Source organism: Geotrypetes seraphini, chromosome 5 (genome assembly GCF_902459505.1).
Source record: "Geotrypetes seraphini chromosome 5, aGeoSer1.1, whole genome shotgun sequence".
Lineage (NCBI taxonomy): Eukaryota > Metazoa > Chordata > Amphibia > Gymnophiona > Dermophiidae > Geotrypetes > Geotrypetes seraphini.
The window spans coordinates 221887549-221911807 of NC_047088.1; the positions used below are offsets into that span (position 1 = coordinate 221887549).

General features: G+C 40.9%; 1 protein-coding gene across 23 annotated transcripts in view; it reads left to right on the forward strand.

Moving 5' to 3' along the window:
• The window catches only part of NEB (nebulin), a 419697-nt gene that overhangs the window by 294337 nt on the left and 101101 nt on the right, over positions 1-24259 (forward strand). For all 23 annotated transcript variants that reach the window (XM_033944892.1, XM_033944897.1, XM_033944903.1 and 20 more), the window contains 11 exons: positions 2006-2110; positions 3380-3487; positions 7131-7238; positions 9212-9319; positions 10284-10388; positions 10750-10854; positions 13901-13999; positions 17843-17953; positions 19961-20065; positions 22044-22148; positions 24148-24252. In XM_033944892.1, the coding sequence (XP_033800783.1) occupies positions 2006-2110; positions 3380-3487; positions 7131-7238; positions 9212-9319; positions 10284-10388; positions 10750-10854; positions 13901-13999; positions 17843-17953; positions 19961-20065; positions 22044-22148; positions 24148-24252 (1164 nt within the window). The remainder of the gene's footprint in view (positions 1-2005; positions 2111-3379; positions 3488-7130; positions 7239-9211; positions 9320-10283; positions 10389-10749; positions 10855-13900; positions 14000-17842; positions 17954-19960; positions 20066-22043; positions 22149-24147; positions 24253-24259) is intronic.

Here is a 24259-nt window from a genome sequence, read left to right on the forward strand (position 1 = left end):
ACCCTCCTGCCTGCAATCAGACAGGGGGCCGCGGCCCGCTATACTTATAGCGGCAGAGAGATCCCTTGCCGCGATAAGTGTAGCGGGCCGTGTCTAATCTAACCCGATTCTCTAACCAGCATCTGTAACATGGACGCCGGTTACAGAATCGGGGTTTAGTGTAGGCCCGATTCTGAATAGGACACCTCTGCCGGGTGTCCTATACAGAATCAGGGCCTTAGGGTCTGATTCTATAAATGGCGCCTAACTCGATAAGCACCTAGGAAAATGATACGTATTGCATATCAATTGAAGGCACCATTTGTAGAATCGTGCCTAGCGGTGCTTAAATCGAGTTAGGCGCCAGTAAGCATCTAAAACTTAGGCACCAGTATATTAGGCCAGTGTTTACTTGGCCTAACATACTAGCGCCAAACTCAGCCTCTAACCACACCTACTCTCCAGGTAGGCGTTGCTAGGTGCCTCGGTGTAGACACCTTTATTGCTCCTACATAGGTGCCTACCAGCAAATGAATTTTTTTAATTGGTTTTTAATGGTGTTTTTGAATTAACAGTGCCAAATGAACCAATTAAAAAATTAAGTTAGATCAGCTAGGCGTGCCAATCTAGGTGCCTAACGGTAGGCACTTTTTATAGAATCAGGGCCTTAGCACCTGCTATTCAGGGGGCAGTGAGTGGTCACGTGCTAACTCTGCTTTAGCCACTTAGGTGAGAATTCATCAAGTGGCACTAACTGATTTAGGGGTCCTTTTAGTAAGGCGCGCTAGCCATGTTCGCACATGCTGAACGCTAACGCGTCCATAGACTATAACGGATGAGTTAGCGTTTAGCGTGCACTAATATTTAGCGCGCCTTAGTAAAACAACCCCTTAGTGCACACTAATGATGAGTGCACACATGCTAAAAGCTAAGACACTCTTTATATTCCTCTGGATGTCTTAGCATTTAGTGTGTGCTCAACAGTTACCACCTCTTGATGAATTCCCCCCTTAGTCCAGGGGTGTCCACATGCGGCCCCGTGAAGTATTTTGTGCGGTCCCGGTCGAGGGCGATGCAGTGTTTTCCTCTGCTGCCCCCGGGTGTTTACCGTCTTGCCGGCTTCCTCCTCTGCCTTGCTGCAGCGTTTGCGCGGCCCCAGAAACATTTTTTTCAGCCAATGCGGCCCAGGGAAGCCAAAAGGTTGGACACCCCTGCCTTAGTGCTTGGTAAGTGTAACACACTACCGAGCTAACATGTCCACACTCACTCTCTGCCCTTGCCACACCTCCAGCCAGAAGAATTCAAAACCATTCCGTAATACATGATTTAACGTGTGGAAACAGGCAAAGTACTAGGGACTCCTAATTCATAATTCTATGGAACGTTCTTTCTTGAGGGGTCGTGGGTGTTTGTACGAGACTTTGAAGGAGGTCTATGGTTGTTCTGGGCTCTGAAGGGTACACTCGGAGATTCTGGAGGAAGATATGCTTGTAGAAGCTTGAGAAAGAGTTTTGCTCTTTGTCCCGTGACTGGACAGAACATCAGATATTGGGGTCCTTTTACTAACGGCTCTGCTCTGTGCTAACGGCCCCGAAGCCCATAGAGAATTAAAATGGCTAGCATGCCTTAGTAAAAGGACCCCATAGATAGCAATCAAAGAATTTGGACCTTGAATGCCTTCCATGAATATGGTTGTGTGGAGAGCTTATGTGATGAGCTTGTTGGGTTCCAGTAGTGGCAGAGATCTCCTTGGCTATTATTAATCAGCAATAATTATGCTGTGCTAAAAAGTCATTACAATAATACCGCAATATAGCTTTACTTCACTTTTCAAGTTGCATGACTAGGACAGCTAATTGGGGAGTTCTGTATTTTAAACATGTAATTTAAAACCAATAATGAGCTTGATTCAATTAGAAAAAAAAATAAAAAGTTATTCTCAGTTAAACAGTGGTAATGCCATGTCTGAGTACATTGTCTTATTAAATACATATAGAACATAAATGGAATATTCTTTTCTTTTTAGATCACGTACAAATCGCAGGCCAATGAAATGAAGAAAAATTATAGTCTGGTGACGGATACTCCTCTGTACCGCCAGGCTGTTACCAGTGGGAAACAGAGCAGTGATGTAAGTCTCGTCAAATATCTGACTTGAAGGAAGTCATTTACTAATGATTAGCACATATTAACATACTGCAGTGCAAACTAATAGCAACAATCAAGCCAAAATTCACACCATTTAAGTCAATTTAAAAAAATTAACTTCCATGCGGAAATAGGCTAGGTGCCCCAAGGCATGATTCTATAAGGTGCAAGTAGCTTTTATAGATCTGCTCTACGTGCCTGCGCATCACATAACATGTTAGGTGCACCCATTTAGGCCAGTTAAAACCAGGCCTAAATGCCTCTGCCAAAGTTGGGCATGTTCTATTACAGTGTGAAATCACCAGATGGTTCCACAGGAAAAAGGGTGAAACCAAAACATAAAGAACTGTGGAAGCAATGGTCTTAATTTAAAAGATTTTAATAACAAATGTTCTTCACAAATACAAGCGATGCAGTCAGTATAAAGTCAATCCATATGATACAGAGCAGAAAATAGTGGTGCAGACCTGACATGGTCTGTGGTTTGGTTATGAATAACCTTATTCTGGGGGTCCATTGGAAATACAGTACTCCCCCGAAATTCTGGGGGGTTACGTTCTTGAAATGCCCGCGAATTTGGAAAAACTGCGAATGTCGGACACGGTTTAAAGCATGAGCAGACAGTTGTCCTGCAGGAAGTGCTTGCAGTCGCATCCTCTCATCGCAGCCAGTGACCTAAACCTCGCACCCCCCTCCTCCTCTCTGGCTCCGGCCCACCCTCTCACCTCGCAAGGGGCTCAGCTGCCATTCGCGATTCTCCTTCAGTCAGGATTGGTTGGGGAGAGGTGAACTTCACAGCTATTGGCTGCTCCTTGGGGGAAAACCCGCGAATGGCTGAGTCCATGAATTCTGAACCGCGAATTCGCGGGGGTATACTGTACACCAAAAAATAAAGTAGAGCTATCCAAATAATTTGCCAAATATACATGTGCTGCAGTAAAGGTTTTACACAATTTGACTCCAGCACTTTTGCAAACTTTGCCCTTCTACTAATGTCACCTGTAGAAGAATCTGAGACCCTCGAAGCACAGATCCTAAACATGTAGAAATTTTCTTTGAAGACTGTAACTATGTGTGCTAATTTCTTTTTGTTAAAAAGTCTTCTTTTTTTTCTCATATGTGTTTGGAAGTATGGTCCTTCTAGATGCACTGACTTCAAAAATTAGCCTTCTAAAAAGAGAAGATCTGTCAACAAAATATGAGTATTGTGGAATAATGAGAAGACTGACTCTTTAAAAATTTATTTATTTAGGTCGTGTACCACAGCGATTATGAACACAAAATTAGAGGGAAGGTGGCTCCAACTACCAAAACAGTTGACTTGGACAGAGCCAAGAACGCCCACAAGTTACAGAGCGAAGTAAGTACCGGGAATTGATGTATCTTTATTCTCTCAATCTTCTCCCTGCTCATGCTGGGGTTTCTCACTCTTCATACCATGGAACTTTGCTCTGAACAGCAGTACTGGCAGGAATCAAGGTGCTTGGAAGCGGTTTTACATTCACTGAACAAAAAGGGACTAAAGAGAAGTGTGTACATGTACAGTAGGTTTTCATCCTCCATCTCTGGTGAGGTTTCAGTCAGGAGTCAAAGAAAGGGGTGGACAGTCCACTCATAATAAGGAGGGGAAAGCGAGAGCGAAACCAGTTCAACTCGGGAAACTGTGATTCCCTGAAGATGGTCTAGGGCTGAGGTGTACGGAATTATTCATGACTTCTCATTTTCCTTTCTTCTTTCCTTTGCCCTTTTAAGAGGTATTTTTAAAAAGCTACATCCACTTATAAAGCATGTTATACCCAAAATAAATAGCAAAGGTAAGTCAGTGTAAAAAGTAGGCACACTGAAAGATTGTTCCTGTTTACTATAGTCTGTGAGCTCTGGAATAATTTTCCTGTCCAGTTGCGTGAACTGAGCTCTCTTTAATTATTCTGAAAACATTTGAAAACCTGGCTTTTTGCAAAATTGTAAACTTTGCTCCCCTTTATATTATCCCTATTCCTATTGTATTTATTCTTTTTAATTTCTGTAAACCTTACCGAGCTCTATTTTTATAGAGAAGAGGCAGTATATAAGCCTAAGGTTTAGTTTAGTTTATATTTTGAGCATAGCTGGGACAAAGTTGTGATGTGCGTACATTTTTCTTAATACAAGTGTCCTTTACAAGGGTACTGTACAATACATGCATATATTTACAACTACTTTTCCTCGTCCATCACTTTCAAAACACTCAGCTCATGCTTACCTGAGGAGTGAAGGACTAAAGGCCATTGGTGGATGTTGTTTGCCAACATAGGTTATCGCAACGCTAACAACCGGGCCTTTGGGGAGGCCTGAGCAATGATGTTTGTTGCTTTCCATCACAATTAAATCTCTGAAAGAGAAGCAAAGCCTAAACACTAATTAGAGATTTATAAGGGTGACTTAAGGGCCTGATTCTGTATAGGATGCCGGTATCGGCAGCCACCTGCAAAGTGGCCACTGATCGCATGTCAGTCACGCAGCGGCGTCCTATTCAGAATCGGGTCTGCACTTCCAGACAGACACCTTAAATGTAGGCCAGCATTTTGCAGGCCTACATTTAAAGTGTCTCTCTCCCGTCTAAAAAGACACGTGCTGACGCTTAAGCCCGCCCAAGGCCACTTCCGGGCAAAACCACGCCCACGCCCTACCACGGGCATTCGTAAGCATACTGGTGTGTCTCCGTAAACACACCACAGATGCCTTCCTCTCATGCGTCCTTCCTCGGCAGCATTTTTTCTAAAAACATGTGTCCCGATTGGCTGCCCAAAATCATGACCCACGGGTCGAGAAGCAGCCCCTAAGTGCCTTAATGCCCTGCATTTTACAGTTTCCTATCATGTCCGCATCAAATTAGCAGTAGGAAGCATTGCCATGCCATCTTCCCATGTCCTCTGCTATCACATTTACTGATCCCCACCTTTTAATTCCTGAAGCCTGAGGCTGAATCCAGGAATTCCAGAATAGCTTAGATATTGAGTTTGAGCACATCACACCCCGTTCCCCCTTGTTGGTCTTATCTTCTGCCCTGGGGAAAAGGAAAGAAGAAACCAAGCCTTGAACAACTATAGAGCAGACAACAAAGAGAGGCACAGGAGATATCAAAACCAACCAAATGGTTACGAGCCTGTTACTGAAAGTCAAATATCTAGCGAATGTAAAACAAAGTCCCGACTAGGATCCAAGTTTCAGCGACTACATCGCTTTCCTCAGGGGACAATAATAACCAAGTACAACTTGTAATGTGCTGCAATCAATGCATGTGAAAGTGTCAGCGTCTCTACCTCACTAATGAAACGCGAAAAAAAAAAGTAATACCATCCTTCAGGTGATTTGTGGAAGCATTAGCAACAGCTTTAATTGTATACGTACAATCATTTAAATTAGCAACCTTGTAAAACTTGAATGGCAAAGGAGAGCAATGCTAGGCTTTATAAGTCACCAGAGTGCTAATAATGGCAACCAAAACAAGTGATGCTGTTGCCTGAATATCTGTTTGCCCTATGCATACCAATGTTACAGCTATAGCCATCTCCAATCAATGCAGGTTACTCTAATCTCACAGTAACATAGTAAATGACAGCAGATAAAGACCTGAACGGTTCATCCAGTCTGCCCATTATTTATTCTCATAAAAAAAAATATATGATTAAATTAACTTGTCTCGTCTTTGATATTTCTGGGCCATAGACTAAAGTCCACCTGGCATTGTCCTAGGTTCCAAATGCTGAAGTTGCCATCCAAGCTCACTCCAGCCTATCCAACCATTCTGTTGTTTGCAGGATATCTACCGTAATATCTGGCCAGTAACGTCCTTATGCTCCAAGTTAGTGGAGCTCCCATTGATGCCCTCCTCAGCCCATCCTATACCAAATCACCCTATATGGGGCACAAACCATACTGTACAAATCTGTCCAATACCGGTCTTAGTTCTTTAATTTTTACCATTTGTTTTCTAATTAGAGATCCTCTGTGTCTATCCTGCACATTTTTGAATTCCATAATTATTCTTGAATTCTAATATTCATGTTCTTTAATGACTTCCTCTAGACCTCCCTTACACTTTCCCAGATCCTATTGAATTCTAAACTTTAGTGATATAACCCTAGATGGTAGGCAGGCAAGAAGAGAATAAATAGATTTTAAAAAACCCTCTTACCTGCCAATGAAAGATATCAGCCTCTGCCCCCCCCCTTCCATATATCTCTACTTTGTTCTCTTAATCATCTCTCCTTTAACTTCTGCTCTTAAGGGGAGAAAGGTGGGTTATTTGTAGTACTACTGCCCAAATCGTCTATGTTGCTCTTTTAAGGACGTCTACAAAATCCTGAGTGGAGTATAATGGGTACAAGTGGATTGATTGTTCACCCCGTCAAAAATTACTAAAACTAGGGGATGCTCGATGAAGTTACAGGGAAGTGCTCTTAAAACCAATAGGAGGAGATTTTTTTTTCACTCAGAGAATAGTTAAGCTCTGGAACGCGTTGCCAGAGAATGTGGTAAGAGCAGATAGTGTAGCTGGTTTTAAGAAAGGTTTGGACAAGTTCCTGGAGGAAAAGTCCATAGTCTGTTATTGAGAAAGACATGGGGGAAGCCACTGCATGCCCTGTATTAGTAGCATGGAATATTGCTACACTTTGGGTTTTGGTCAGGTACTAGTGACCTGGATTGGCCACCGTGAGAACGGGCTACTGGGCTTGATGGACCATTGGTCTGACCCAGTAAGGCTATTCTTATGTCCTTAAGATTTGTACCCTGCCCTTTCCCCCATGGTTTTCTATCAGGACCTAACTATTCCCTGACTTGGCCAAGATTGTTTTTCCAAGAGGAGTTAGATAGAATATTCACAAAACCGAAAAAGCATAGAAAATTCTCTAAAATTGCAAGAAAGACAAGGCAGCATGCAGCAGTTACAGTACAGATAATATTCATTACAAGATTGTGTGTTTGTGCTGTTGATATATTATTTTCTGTTTTGCTTTCAGTATTTGTATCGTGAAGCTGGTGTTCACTTCCTCCCCAAAGGATATAAGCTCCCCGCTGATTTGCCATCCGTTGCGCAAGCTAAAAAAGCCCAGCTGATCGGCAGTGATGTAAGTAAACTGTATGGAATTTTTACCGTCTTTATTAGGATTACAATACTTTCTGACGGGTGACCATATTTAGCATTTACTGTACACCATAACTCTGCTTGCATTTAATAAAGAATTTCATTTGCTTTGCTTTAGAAGCATCCCCCACTTGTAAATAGCAGCATTTACATGTGTACATTGGTAAAATCTTGTAAATACCATTTTAGAAAAGGGATTATTATATGTGATAACGCATGCCATGTTGTTTTCCTAGAGGCATGGTTAGGGTATGGAAAGGGAGTGGTTAGGGCAGACCTAGTATATTGAGGTGGATTCTCCATCTTATGATGAGACAAAATCCAGATGTTGGCATTTACGTCTCCCTAGGCACAAATCTTGTAGGGACAGAAATAAATGCCGAAGTCAGACCCACAAGGCATCTGATTCCCCCTCCCTCAACCTCCCCATCATCCTATCCTTCTAACGCCCCCTGAAATCTTCTGATCCCTTCACCAAACCACCCTGATCCCCCAAAGATCCTCTTAGCAAGATCTCTCACCACTGATACCATTCCTAGCCTTACTGTGGTTCCTGGTGTCTAGTGTGAGCAGGAGTGATCCCCTGTCACTCCAGCTCTTCCTGATCCTTGACTTAAAAATGGCCCAGGCTGCATTACACTAGGAGTCTCAGATGACATTTTGAAACCAGGGACTAGAAAGAGCAGGGCTGACCGAGGATCATTCCTGTTCACACTAGACACCAGGGACCCTAGTAATGCTAGGGATGGGGGTTGGAGATGGAGGGGGAAAGGATGGTGAAAAATTTGCTGTGGGGTGGAAGGGATCAGATAACTTGGGAGTCTTAGGATGATAGGATGACTTGGGGAAAGGGGGTATGAACTGATGCTGCAGGATAGTGGTATGCACACAAATCAGGGAGCAGTGATTTTAAAACTGGGATATGGTTGCAGAGATTTTTCCCCATACGCAAACTTTCAAAATCACTGGTCGCTTTGGACACGATGAGATGACATGCAGTCCTGCACATCTTTGCAGACATTTTCCAAGAGGCTCAGCATTTGGCAAAGACTCTAGTAAAATAAAGTGGACATGTTTCAAGTTTCCAAGTTTAATATGTATTTGATTAATCGCTTTGTCATTCTTCAAAGCGATTTACAAGTAATTAAAATTACAGTAAAAAGATATATATATATAAAATAAATAATGACTGACGGGACACGGACAATTGACAAGAACTGGAAACAAAAGGATAGGTCGGGGAAGAAATTACAATATATAATTAAAGAGAGGGATACAATAATGGAAAACACATAAGGAAAGGGTAAAATATGAAAATGATTCGATATGAGATTGTGGAAAGAAGAAAAGGTTGATATTAAGACTCATTAAAATTCTTAAAAATTAAAAATTTCCGCTGGGGTTAAATTGTGAAGGCGTCGTTAAAAAGAAAAGTTTTCAGTTTAGTTTTAAATTTTTCTAATGAGATTTCTTCTCGTAAATAACCTGGGAGAGAATTCCAGTTTTGAGGAGCTGTGACTGAAAAAATATACTGCCGGCGCGTATTTATTATTCTTAATGAAGGGATTGTTAATAAATGCTGTTCATCTGATCTTAGAGTTCTGTTAGAAGAGTAAGGGATTAATAATTTATGAATAAAAGCAGGAGTTTTAAAAAGAAGAGATTTAAAAGTGAGCAAGCTAAGTTTGTATAGTATTCTGTGGGCCACTGGAAGCCAATGGGCTTCCTTAAGAAGTGGTGTTATATGGTCAAATTTTTTAGCTTTTGTAATAAGCCTAATAGATGTGTTTTGTATGATCTGTAGGACTTGGATTTTAAATTCCCCTTTTCCACATCTTAAAACTGGGCCTATAATGTGAGAAATATTTAAGGTCTTCGTGTGTGATGAACAGAAAATGAAGATCTGATTTTTTTTTTTGTGCCTATTTCATAACTAGTTCTTTTTGTGTTTTGCAGCTGAAATACAAAGAGGCCTATGAACACCTAAAAGCCAGCGGCTACACTCTTGGGCCCAATGACGTTCCCATGGTCTATATAAAGAAAGTCAATAAGATCCTTAATGAGGTATATGATCATTCGCTGTTATTGTGGGTGCAACATAATAAGTTAAGCTTACGTAGTACAGTGCATATATTGTAATTCTGTTGAAAGATGGTGATTATTCAGTGTCGCAAATGAATCCCTGAAGTTTCACTGCCAGTTCAGAGTTTGTGAAACTTCACTGCAGACTAATATTATTATATCCATGTATATTTATAAGCTAAAGATGCCTTCTTCATCTGTCGTATGGAGATGGAGGAATATTTGGAACCAAGTCAGTAGCAACCCGTATTTTCAAAAGATACAGAAGATGCCATTTTGCCTTCTGTGGTTCTTTGCTCTGTGCTTGTTAGAGAGGAGTGCATAGGTTCACACATACAAAAGTATTTCTTTGATTTTGTAACATTAACAGAACGTAATTTGGTTCGCCCCCAACCCTCTCCCTATGTAATTATTCACTAACAGATACATTGCCAATTCATATCTAGATTCTTGATACCTTATAATACACAACGCTCACTTCGCTCCACCAATCAAAATCTTCTTTCAGTTCCTTCCCTGAAAATCATTGGTACAAGAAGGGCTGACATTTTTTCTGTGACAGGTCCCGTATGGTGGAATGCCCTTCCCCAATATATTCGTAAAGAAAAAGATATTTTAGTTTTTAAAAAATCTTTAAAATCTTATTTATTTAGAGACGCTTTTAACGTTTGAACCATTGGATATTAATAATCGCTGAGTTTTTACGTCCCTTTACCCATTGTTATTTCCTCTATTCTACCCAAAATGATAATTGTAACTTTTATCCTTTCCTTCCCAGCAAAATGTCTGTTTAAGTTAAATGTTTGTTATTAAATTGTGTACCTTTTTTTTTTTTTTTAATTTACTATATTTTTATTATGTACATCGCTTAGTGATTATAACAGGCGATTAATCAAATTTTATTAATAAACTTGAAACTTGAATTGCTTGCCTTTATCTCTCGCAGAGAATGTACCGACAATTGTACCATCAACTAAAGGACAAAATCCACACCACCCCGGATACTCCAGAAATCCGTCAAGTCAAAGCCACTCAGGAAGCAGTCAGCGATGTAAGTCCTTTCTTATTTTTAAAACGGGAACAAGCTATTCTCAAAGGACTGACAAACAAACATATTTCTGTATAGGACCTCACACCACGTGCTCGCAATAGACTTTTGAATCTTTAAGATTTTATTCCCACTCTCAGCTGTTGGACTGGCCATGGATTCTTGGGGAGGGGAGGGGACGGGGGGGGATGGGAGGGGAACTGATTATATTGTTGAAAATGTTATTTCCTGACTGGTACTACTGTTTGTATTTGCTTCTTACTGCTGGAATAATAAAAATCATTTAAACATAAATATAGATATATTTCCATGGGGACCTTTTTTTTCTGACTAATCACCCTTTGTTCTCTCCTTTGATTCTCAGCTTATCTATAAGTCGCACTTCTTTAAGATGAGGGGTCACATGATTTCTATGCCATTCACACCACAACTCATACACCACCGCCACGTTGGAGAAATAACCAGTGATGTAAGTATGAAGCCTAACCAGCAGCTTCAAAATATCAAAGAGGAATCGAAATACATCAGGGATGTGTATTTGTTTGAAACGACGTGTCATTTCATGTAATGTTTAACATGAAACAGCAGGGGGAAAAATGAAATATCAGGATTTTTTCCCTGTGTTGTCAATAGTACGTACTACTGTTCAGCAAAGGAGACTATCTATTAGATTTTATATTAGCATAACATTAACATACTAGTATTTTAGCCCTTTACATTAACGGGTGCTAGAAGTCTGGTCGGCTCTCGTAGTCTCTTGCCACCGTCCCCCCTTCCTTTTCCGCAGTCCCGACCCCAAACCTGCCGACTCCAGCAGTGTCTACAGCACTGTACACACACTGTTGGAGTCGGCAGGTTTGGAGTCAAGACCACGGGAAGGGAAGGGAAGGGAAGGGTGGGGGGCAAGGCGAAGAACTTACTTTTACCAGAGCAGGGAGTCCAGCGCTGGTGGCCAGTCCTGCCGGCAAGTGTAGTTAGGTGCTGTAAGGCTGGGGACCCGCACATGCCCACTCCTGCCACCAAGGACCTACATCTCACGGAACAGGGAAAATGAAACACGCAGGTAGGAGTGCGCATGCGGGCTAGGGTTTTATTATATAGGATTAGACAATGTCAGATAAATGCCTGTATGGTCCATCCAATCTGCCCAACAAGATAAACTCATAACATGTGATTGTAAGTTTCCAAGATCCAAGTTTTATTTTTTTTTTCTTCATAGACCGCATTTCAAGGGAATATCAATGTAGTTTACATTATAATAGAAAGTGAAAGAAAAAGAAGATGAGAGAAGAGTAAGGATAGATGGAAGGAAAAATGAGGGAACAGCATTAATGATATGAAAGGAAAAATGCAAAACACACACAAAAAAACAGAAGCCAGTGCCAGTCTGCATTTTATATTCAAAGTTTCCATCAATGAGATAAATGGTAAGGAGTCAGTTCAGGAGTCATAGGCACCATTAACCCCCCACCCCCCCTTTTACTAAACCGCGATAGCAGTTATTAGCGCAGGGAGCTGCGCTGAATGCTCCGCGCTGCTCCCGATGCTCACAGGATAGCACTATAGAGCACTATAAAGATGATTAGTAGTACAAGAGTAGTAGAAGTCTGCTCGGCACTGTCTTTGCTTCTGGTTGGCCAAAGAGCCCCGATGCGCATGCAAACTAATTAGTCAATTAGAAGCTAACAACCATTTGTTGAGACTAATTAGAGACGATTGTCACAAATTTGGATTTATGCACACATCTGCCTACGTGCTAGTCTATAATACTGCATGCCCAAAGTGTCTCGCATGCAACCCAACAGGGGGCGTGGCCATGGGAAGGGCATGGGCAAGTCAGGGGTGTTCCAAATATGGAAGCACAGTGTTATAGAGTACCGGGGTTACGTATCCAACTTGCATGCCAGGATTGATGCCAGGTTTCAACAGGCATAAGTCCTTGCACCCAAAGATGAGCACGACAATCCATGCTAAGTACTATTATATAAAGGGCACAGCCAGAGTGCCGTTTATAGAATAGCTTCTAAAGCAAATTTTTTACAAAATCTCAATTTGACTGCAATTTACTTAATCTGGCCCTATTTTTCTATAAGAGCACTATGGAAGAATAGTGTACATGTTTCTCAATAGTACACTCTATTGTATAACCTTGCCCCCAAAATTAAAAAAAAAATCTTTTTTTTTTAACTTTATTTAGTTTTTAATGTCAACAAAAAGTGCAATACAATTTACATACAAATAATAATAATCAAATAAGCACTTATAAACAATCAGAATCTATACAAAAGATAAAAATTCCCTCCCCCATCCATCATTACCATCAGGAATAATACCAAAACAAAAGATATACCCCCCTCCCGCTCTCACCCCCCCCTTAACAAATGCAAATAAAAGGAACGTGCCTACAAATGACACAGAATACTAAACAAAGCACACATTTTTGGGGCTATACATCCGTACAAGGAGGGCCAGTGTTAGGTTGGTGCAAACAGTGTAATTGCCCTGGGCCCCAAACCAGTACCATAGCCAGCCTTGTAATTTAGGGGGGGCAGGGGTGAACTGAGGAGGTAACATATTCCTCTCCTCCTCTCCACCCCACCCCCACCCCCACCATCATGCAGTCGTGCTAACCATACCTTTGCTGGCGGGGATGCCAAGCCCTACCAGCCAAATAACTACAGTGCCACCACTCCCTGGTACTTCCTTCCAGCTCTGAGCAAGCCAGGATTTCTCGTGCATGCTCAAAACATGCGCATAAAGTCTCGGCATGCTGGAAGCAGGAAGGAAACAGTGGGGAATGGCAGCACTGTAATAATTTGGCTGGCGGGGCTCAGCATCCCTGTCTGCAAGGTAAAAGGGGGTTCTGGAGAAGACCCAAGCCCAAAATGGGGGGGGGGGGAGATCAGGCAGACTTCCAAGACCCCAAATAAAGCACCATTATGGGCCCGATCAGCTATGCACAGGAATTTCAGACTGAAAACACCCATGTTGTTTATCCCACATATTTAGTAGTTAAAAATAAGTAGATTTAAAGGACTCCATGGGGCATTTCCTTTGGAAACCAGCTGACAATCCTGTGATATATTTATGGGTCAATAATTAAACTATGTGTGGAGTTCTGCAATTCTGTGGGTGCATTTACCCATGGAACTGGAACGTATTTTCAAAGGGAAGTACTGCACTGGGATTCTCTTTGAAAATGCTAGTGGCTATGAGCAGTGGGTACAATGCACCCAAATATATTTGCATCTGCTTTGAAGTCCCCACCCTTTCCTTCTTTGACTTGCGTCCCCTCCGCAGACCTTTGCCTTTTTGCCAGCAGATAAACTATCTGCATATACTAGCACAGCTACTTTTAATTGCAGAAGAAGGGTAGACAGCTTTCATGGGTGGGGGGGGGGGGGTTGATATGAGTAAACAGTGGGTGGTTTACTTATCTATAAGCCTTTGAAATTTGACCTCATTTTCTTGATAGATTAACCTTTATATCCTACACGTACATTATTGTTTCACAGAATAAATACAAAGAAGATCTGCAGTGGCTGAGGGGCTTAGGATGCTTCCTCTTTGACACTCCCGATATGGTCCGTGCCCGTTTCCTACGTAAGCTGTGGGTAAGTTGGAATCCCTTAGACCTAATTATTGCACGTATCGCAGGTTATTTTTGCTTAATATGTAAAATATGTTTCTCTTTCAGAATAAATTGAATTGCAGCACTTTTCTTTGATGATTCAACTTTTATGGGAGCCTATATCAAGAAAAATCACGAAGAAAAATTAGATTTTCAAAAACAAAAGGATTCAAACCTAATGAAATGTAACAAGCAAAGAATCCACTCATTAAAATCACAATCTAAATTCATTCAATTATTATGTCAATGTGATCTAAATGAACCAATATCAATATGTATATAAATACATTTAAAAACTTTATTACTAGCATCATCAATTCATTAAACATAAACTTATAACCATTCAACTAAATATTCCTAAGTATTGAAAAAACAAAAAAAGAAGAAAAAGCAAAGAAAAATGTATCAAAAAAAGGAAGCAAAGGAATCCATTAAATCCATTATATAAAGAAGATATTCAAAAGTCACTTAACGCAAGTTGATCCAAACTTCAACTTGTATAGTCTCAATAGCAAGGCCAAAGAGACAAAGTAGAGTCCTGAGCCATCCAGCAGAAGAAACTCACACAATAAAGTTTCATAAGTAAATTAATCCCAAAGTCATAAAGTGCAAGTACAATAAAGTGATCCAAAAAGAACGAACAATTCATCCAATTTCCACGAAACCTTCCAATGATGTTAGTAATAAAGTAATAAAGTTTTTAAATGTATTTATATACATATTGATATTGGTTCATTTAGATCACATTGACATAATAATTGAATGAATTTAGATTGTGATTTTAATGAGTGGATTCTTTGTGGGTTAGCCTTTATCAAGAACCTCGATTGATGGAAACAATCACTCATTGATCCACCAGTGGCTCTCATTTAAATAATTTCCAATCAATTCAGTTCAGTAGATCCTCAGAAGCACCACCTCGGACTCCTATAATTCATAGTCCCAGGCTTTATGTGCTAAATTCTCATTGGATCGCAATAATGTCATAATAATAATTAAATTACATCATTATAATTTAGCTTAGGTTAATAATATAAACTTATTTCAAACATAGTCTTCATTAATGGGATAACTTAGCTGACATGTTTCACAACTGAGTTTTCTCAAGGCCGTACATTCCTTTAGATAAGCTCAGCGCTACTCCACTCAACCACTGAATTGATTGGAAATTATTTAAATGAGAGCCACTGGTGGATCAATGAGTGAGTTTCATCAATTGAGGGTCTCTTTCAGAATAAACACATGGAGACTCGTTTACTTAAATTCCCCTTAATTCCCATTGAGGGAACCTCCATTTAGGCACCCTGAAAGCTTATTCTATGACGGTATCCATTACAGAGTACTAGCATAACCTAGTATTGCTTAATATTTATAGACCCACAGTAACATCAGCAATAGGCTTGGTATAACTGCAGGTGTGTAAATGCAGCAGGATGCATGTAAGTTACAGTATATTGTTAAGCGCATAATAGATCACCGCCCATAAGAACATAAGAATAGCATTATTGGGTCAGACCAGTGGTCCATCTAGCCCTGTGACCTGTCTTCACAGTGGCCAATCCAGGTCAAAAATTCCTGGCAAAAACCCAATATCAGCATTGCATGTTACCGATCCAGGGCAAGCAGTGGACTATGGACTTTTCCTCCAGGAATGTGTCCAAACTTTTTTAAAACCAGTTATGTTAACTGCCCTTAACACATCTTCTGACAATGCAACCCATTGCTTTTCTATGAATTAAAAACTATTTCCTCTTCTTGGTTTTAAAAGCATTTCCCTGTAACTTCATCGAATGTATGCAGGTAGGGCTAGTCTCAGGGCACTGGTCTTTGACCAGAGAGCCGCCACGTGAGCGGACTGCTGGGCACGATGGACCAATGGTCTGATCCAGCAGCGGCAATTCTTATGTTAGTCTTTGTAATTTTTGATTTCCTAGTGTTGAATGCTGGCCTTGTGAAACGGTCAATTATTTTTGATAAGGAAATCGTATGACAGACGATTAAAAAGACCCCTGAGGCAGGCCAAGAGCTGAAACACTGGCAGTGTCGAGTCTCTTACTGAAAAAATAATTATTCGTCCCACGTTCTGTTGGCGTGTACACTTCTTTGTGGGTTTAATATGATCTTGAGCATATAATACCACTCCCCCTCCTTTTTTTTCCCTACCCTGTCTTTCCTGAGTAGATTATAGCCCAGTATAACTATATCTCATCATGGTTCTCTGTGAACCACTTCTCTGTGATCACTACTAAATCCAAATCAGTCTATTTCATTACAGCCTTTAGATCCAGAACCTCATTTTCTGTCCTTCGAGCATTAGCATATACTGCTTTCTAGACATTGTCCCTTTTTCCTCACTTGTGCAGTTATTTAATGATTCACTTGCCTGAGCGGTTATACTCACCTAGGGGCCTTTGATCATCTAGTTTAAAGCCCTCTTCAGTAGGTTAGCCAGTCTGCTGCTGAAGCATTTATGGGTCTTTTACTAAAAGTTTTGTGTGATATCTGCCACAGGGCCCATTTTATTCCTATGGGTACTGCTGCAGATAACATGAATTGATCTTTAGTTTAAAAAAAAAAAAAATACCCTTAATGTTTTCTAGTTAATTTTCCTTTTAGCAACTGTTGTGTGTTTATTTTATTTTATTTTTTTTAATCTTTATTGATTTTCCAAACTATCAAAGTGCAATAAACAATTGTACATAGAATAATTTTGTTAGAAAAAGCACATTCATTATTCAGAAATACATGAACAATCATTTTTACTCCCCCCCCACCCACCGAAATAACTAATCAAGAAAAACATAAATATATAGGTTCATTCAATAACCTTTCCTACATTAATCTCTAAAAATCAAACCCCCAACCCTCCAACCCACCCCTTGGATGTGTAAGTTATAATCAGAAGTGAATTAATGAACCAGTCAATTATTATTATTAATAAAATCAGTCAACGGACCCCATATTAGTTGAAATATCTTGTTAGTTGACCCTCCCCTGGTTTTATTTTTACTTTTATTTATTTTTTTTTTAGAATTGTATTTATGTCAATTGCTGTCAACCGCTTCCCTCCTTACATGTATTAGTAGTGAATGTTATGTTTGTTGGTTTTTAAAATTTTATTCAATTTTTGAATTTATGTAAATCGCATTGGATTTGGACTATGCAAAGTAATCAAAGAAATGAAATAAACTTGAAACTGGTATTACCCTTTTGATTATTAATCATTTTTTTCCAACCTATAACAAAGACAAAATGAGTGCCACCAAAAACTAAAATTCAAGCAATCAAAGTTTTTCCAATTTTTTGTGACCATTTGGATGGCTATCCCAGTCATAATTCCTAACAGTCTGTTTTTATGCCTGTCTATTGGTGGCTTAGGGGATAATAATGTCCTATAGATAACTTTGTCATAAGATAACAGAATCACGGTTTCTAAAATCAAATTAATATGTCCCCAAATAGATTTCCAGAAGTTAAGTATCAAAGGACAATAGAATAACAGATGATCCAGTGTTCCTATGTCTAGATGACAGTGCCAGCATTTATTTGACTTAGAACTATCTAATTTTTGTAATCTAACAGGGGTCCAAAAATTTCTATGCAACAAAAAACCCCAAGTTTGTCTCATAGATGCTGACACCGTACATCTCTTCCTCCAAGTCCAAATTCGTGGCCATTGAGACGCAGAAATCTGCTGCTTCATCTCAATGTCTCTAAATGTCTCTAAACATGTTGCGTGTTTGTTAAACTAAACCTGACGCTTGAATTATGTTGCCAGGAGTCACAGCATACAGCCTTGGCCTTTACTATCTGTTTCTCTTTGCAGTCCCATTATGTGTACACCACTCCAGCAAAGAAGATGCAAGATAAGTACAGCACTGTTCTGGACACCCCTGAATACAGAAGAGTCCAGGAGCTGAAGACACATCTGAGTGAAGTACGAAACTAGGATTTGAATTACACTCGTCTAAAGGAGTTATCGTTTGAGACTCTTCAGGCTGACTTCTTGAGAGAATCTTCCACAATTTTAGGGTTACTGGGATTTCCCCCAGACATGTCCTCCTTTTGAGTACATGTCCCAGGGTCTTGATGGCTTTTCAAAACCCGGCACTTTGTCCGGGTTTTGAAAAGCTTCCAACAAATCGCTGTCGGGCAGCAGGGGACAGGGCTAGGGCAGGATTGGGGGTGGGACCGGGATGGGACTGGGTGGGCCTGGGAGTGGGTCTAGGGGTCCAGATTTTCTATTTGGAAATTCTGGTAACCCTAACAATTATGCAATTACTTGCCATTAATTTTTTTTTTTTTTTCTCAGTCAGGTCTTTCAGGATATTTTTCTGGAATCAGTAGTTCAGAAGCTTTTAATTTTCCAGAGCAACCACGAAAAAAGATGTGTTTTAGTCCAGAACTGGCTTTCAGTTGGCCAGTTTTGGTATCTGTTTATCTCTCTATGAGGCCAATATACTAAGTAATACTAAAATTTGCAAACAAGGTAACGTGGCAAAAGGGCAAATAAAGCTTAGTCCGTTTGTAACATTTCCTGATTTGAGTGGATTGTAGATTGAATTACTTGCCTTTCCCCAAGTCCAATTCAATGCAAGCTATATAATTTAATGCACTATGTTTAGCATTTGCAAATTTTGGTGCAAAAGTAGGTTCTGCATAATTATGTAAATCAGCTCATTATCTATGTTTGCATAGCAGAATAAATGCATGTTAAAACACACAAATTTCATTGCAAAACTATTATAATGAGAAACCTATCTGTACAATAGGAAAGAGTAGTTAAGGTATTTTCTGAAGTAGTCACATTAATGCATAAATTAAATGTTCTGCATTTATCTCCAAGCTTACTTGCATGTGATTAATATAAGCTATTATTGCAGTCCACTTTATTGCAGTTTAATATATTGGCATTTACTGTATCTTATCATATATATACTCAAAGATGCCCATATGCATTAATTGATTTTTCCATAAAACATAAAGCGGAGGTACATCTTGCAAGTCATGTCCCTAATCTGTCTCTCTACCATTTATAGGTTATCTTTATACCTCACAAAAGTCTTTTAAGATTATCTGACCTTGTTATACTGTGTGTTTCAGGGCATCTACTACCATTCTGGGCAGTATCTGATTCTTTATAACTGAATAGAAAGGCATACCATATCTTTAGGGTGCTGTTCCATTCTGTTCTTAGTGCTTCTGTTCCGTAGTTTTCTCTTGGTTCAACATGGATTACAAAATTAAGAGAACCTCTGTCTGATATCTTAAATATCATCTGATCTAAACAAATAAGCTTTCAATTTCTTTCTGAACTGAGTATAAGAGTTAATATGCACTGAAATATATGAAGTGCCAACTGTTAAACTTTGTATTGGCAAATTAAAGGAATCTAGTCCTTGTTTCATTTCATTTATTACAAAGCCCTTTTACTAAAGTTTAGGGCTCCTTCTACAAAGGTGCGCTAGCGGTTTTAATGTGCGCTAAAATGCCACGCGCGCTAGCCACTACCGCCTCCTTTTAAGCAGGCGGTAGTTTTTTGGCTAGTGCGTGTTATAGCACGTGCTAATTGTGTGCGTGCGCTAAAAACGCTAGCGCACCTTTGTAAAAGGAGCCTTTAGTGTACGCCAAATGCTTCACGTCCTATTTTATACTTATGGGCCATGTGGCCCTTAGCGCTCACTAATGTCCATTAGCACATGTTAAGTTTAGTAAAAGGACCCCTTAATTTGAAGATCACTTTTCAAGTCACAAGATGGTACAAAATACATAAATCTGTTGATAATATAATCAGTATAACCAAGTACTGCATCTAAATATATCCCTTGCTTATCCGTTATTTTGATGTTGTCGGTGCTTTGCTCTATTTCTTTGAAATCAGCTCCTGTGTTACATAACCATTTGTCACTCAGAAAATAATATCAAGCTTTCCATTTTCATTTAGGTGGTATACAGAGCTAAGGGCAACAAGCAAAAGACAAAATTCACTTCCATTCTCAACACGCCTGACTTCCTTCGAGCCAAGAAAGGGCAACAGATACAGAGCCAGGTAAATAAAAGTGTCTAGAGCAGGGGTGTCCAACCTTTTGGCTTCCCTGGGCCGCATTGGCCGAAAAAAATGTTTCTGGGGCCGCACAAATGCGCAAACGCTGCAGCAAGACAGAGGAGGGAGCCGGCAAGGCGGTAAACACCCAGGGACAGCAGAGGAAAACACTGCATCACCCTCGACTGGGGCCACACAAAATAATTCATGGGGCCGCATGCAGCCCTCGGGCCACAGGTTGGACAACCCTGGTCTAGAGCTTCTTGACACCTTCCCTCTGGCCACCTGTTTCCGCCTTCCTATGGCCTTTTTGTAAGCATAGGTAAAATATTTTTGGTTCAAAATATGCAGCATATCCATGAGCAGTGGTGCCATCATATAATACAGATAACCAGATGTATTTATTGATTTGGATTTAATTTGTGCCTTTTCGATAGTAGTTCAAGGTAGTGCTAAGAATCCTCCACCAAAATGGACACATGGCTAATGCTGCTAATAGGGGTCCTTTTCTAAGGTGCTAGCGATTTAGCGCGTACTAAATAGAATATAACGGGCGCGTTACCATTTAGCACGTGCTAATATGTAGCACATGCTAAATCGGCTAGAGCGCCATAGTAAAAGGGGGAGGGGGATAGTGTTGGCGACATAGGGCTCCTTTTACAAAGGTGCGCTAAGCATTTTAGTGTGCGCTAAATATTAGCGCACGCTAACCACGCGCTAAACGCTAATGTGTGCATGTTAGTGTATGAACGCATTAGCGGTTAGCACACGTATACATTTAGCGCGCACTAAACACACGCTAAAACACATAGCACACTTTAGTAAGACAGGGGGATAGTAATAGATCGCATGAGTGGAGCATCAGAAAAACCTATCCATGCACCAAGACTAAAGGCAAGGCGAATAAATCAAAGTACAATACTCCCCCGATATTCGCGGGGGTTCCAGGAACGGAACCCCCGCGAATCTCGAAAAACCGCAAATACGGTTTTTCATGGGGGAGCCATAAGAGGGCAGCGGGAGAGCAGCCGGAGTGCCGCGAGTGCAGGAAATCACTTGCGGTACGCTCCGACCGCCTCTTCCTGCACTAAGTCGGGCCTTATCTAATCAGGAGCTGCGTGTCAAAGCAGCTCCTGATTGGATAAGGCCCGACTTAGTGCAGGAAGAGGCGGTGGGAGCATACTGCGAGTGATTTCCTGCACTCTTGGAGCTCTGGCTGCTCTCTCCTGCCTCTCCCGCTGCCCTCTCCTTGTCGGCGGTTCGCGGTCAGAAAATACCACGAATGACCAGGACCGCGAACGACCGGGGGAACACTGTAATTGCTTTAAAAAAAATCCCCCTGTATTTAGGTTCCAACTGTGACCCAGAATACTCAAGGGCGTAAACTCTATCCAGCTAATAAAATTCAGCACGAGTTAACTGGCTGGGAATGTTCACCAACTGGTTAACTCACTTGTCAGTTGCTAACCAGTCATTTTCAGCAGCACTTAACCAATTATTTTAATTGAAAATGACCAGTGAGAACTGACGTGCAAGCAGGATATTTTAGGGGTGTTCTGGGGGCATTTCAGGGGTAGAGTTGAGTTAGCTCCTGATTTTCTGAGCCAGTAAAAGTAAGTGCATAAACAGAACTACTGAAATAGCTGTCTTATCTTTGGGCTCCTTTTACTAAAGTGCTCTAATGGATTTAGTGCACACTAATGCTTAGTACTCATTAAATCCATTAGCATACCTTAGAAAAGGAGCCCTTTGTGCAATAACATATGGCCCATTAGATCTGAATTTCAAGTTAACTGGGCATGCGCTTGCCAACTTAAAAATATATATATATATTCAATGCTGGCAGCTGGGTATTGCCCAGTATGAATATCTGGTTTTAACGATAGCGTTGGACATGAACAGTGCTGCCTGCTGCCGGCTGAATATCAGAGGGGTATTTACATAGCATTTTCCATTTTTTCATTCTTTTTTTTTTCTTCTATAGTATCTGTATGTAGAAGTGGCCAGCAAACAAAGACCCCATCACCATGCAAATGGCCAGACCCCTATCATGAAGCTTGCCAGACATGTGAAGGACATGGTTAGTGAGGTAAGGCAACTCATCCAGCACTGGCTGTTTACCCAACTTCGGAGGATATTTTAGGTTGTTAATCAATAGTTTTAACATTTTGTTTTTCATGTTTGCACTTAAACTAAAGTATGTCTTGCTGAAAATGCATCACATCCAAATACTGCATTATCTGGTATGCCACATAAGCGTACTACACTGCTTTTCTAACGCTGAGTATCATGAAGATAAAGAGGTGTAGCTTATGTTGGCACATCACAGGCATGTCTTGAAAATTGAAGCCCAGCACCATTTTAACAGTCCCCAGGTGAAAGCAAAGGGTTGCGATGTTGCCCTGGTGCTATGTAGAAGATGCAATTCATAGATCTCCAACAGCCAATGCAATTAGAGAGAGGGGGGACATGATCGAGACGTTCAAGTATCTTACGGGCCGCATCGAGGCGGAGGAAGATATCTTTTTTTTCAAGGGTCCCACGACAACAAGGGGGCATCCGTTGAAAATCAGGGGCGGGAAACTACGAGGTGACACCAGGAAATTCTTTTTCACCGAAAGAGTGGTTGATCGCTGGAATAGTCTTCCACTACAGGTGATTGAGGCCAGCAGCGTGCCTGATTTTAAGGCCAAATGGGATCGGCACATGGGATCTCTTCACAGGGCAAAGGTAGGGGAGGGACATTAAGGTGGGCAGACTAGATGGGCCGTGGGCCCTTATCTGCCGTCTATTTCTATGTTTCTATGTTTCTATGAGTACAGGGGTGTCAAACTCAATCACATTAAGGGGCCGAAATCCCAAACACAGGCTAAGTCATGGGCCAGACCCTGCCCAATCTCTGCCCCAGACCCCGCCCCCATAATAATACCAATTATAACACCATTTTTTCCATTCATTTTTCATATATACACACACAGTATAATCTTATTAACACATAATGGTAATGGTTAACCACAAAATTAAACTACACAAAACGCACTATATGCTTCTCAACATTCATTCCTACCAGAACACAGATAACCCCTATGCAAATACGGGACCAAAAACTAAAAGTACTAATATATTTTTTTTCAAAAAACACCCTAAGATTCTGCATGTCGTACAACCCCCCCAGAGAAAAAGAAACAAATGTACTGCATTTCTTCCTGAGCAGTTCAAAAGACAGACAGCAGATGAAAATGCTCAAAATTAACACAATTCAAACACTAACTTGAAAATAAAATCATTCCCCCTACCTTTGTTGTCTTCCTCCCTCCATGCTGTGCCTCCCTCCGACGGGTGTTTAACCTTCTGGCTCGGTGTTACCTTGTGGCCGGCTCCCTCCTCCTCACAGCCGTTGTGTGCACGGAACCGCGTGTAGCGGCTCCTCTTGCGTCCTGCACCTGAACCAGAAGGCTTCTCTCTGACATCGCAACGCAGAGGGAATGCTTCTGGATGAGGTGTGGTATGCGCCAGGAGCCGCTGCACGCGGCTCCAAGCACACTACGGCTATGAGGAGGAGGGAGCCAGCCACAAGGTAACACTGGGGGCATCGGACCACAGGCCACATAAAACGACCAGGTGGGCCGGATTTGGCCCGTGGGCCTTGAGTTTGACACCTATGATGTAGTATATAGTACAGCAAAGTAATATACTGTTGAATACAGAGTGAAGTTGTAACTAGACTCTTTAGTACCTAGAGCAGGGAAGAATTTTTGCCTCCCCATCCTCTTCCTGATCTTTGTGTTTCTCTCCCTTCATCCCTTCCACTGTAATCCCCGTTCTTCTTTTCTTTTTTTTCCTCTTACCCTCCATCACCATCCCTGTTGTTAGCAGGAGAGCTGCCCTTTTTCTGATTTTGATATCTTTCAGTTACTATTCTGCTCCCAAGGGGCTTTGCATCCTGAGTGGATGCTTATCTCTTCTACCCCTTTTAATGACGCTGATACAGAGCAAATGCCATTACGTTGGTTTCTCCGGAACAATGTAGGTAAAGGTCCTTGATATTAACTGTGTATTTTTTTTTTTTTTTTTCATTTCACCTCTAGAAAAAATACAAATTACAATACGAGAGGCTGAAACACAAATACACCACTGTTGCAGATACTCCAATCCTCATTCGGGCGAAAAAGGCCTACTGGAATGCCAGTGATGTAGGTA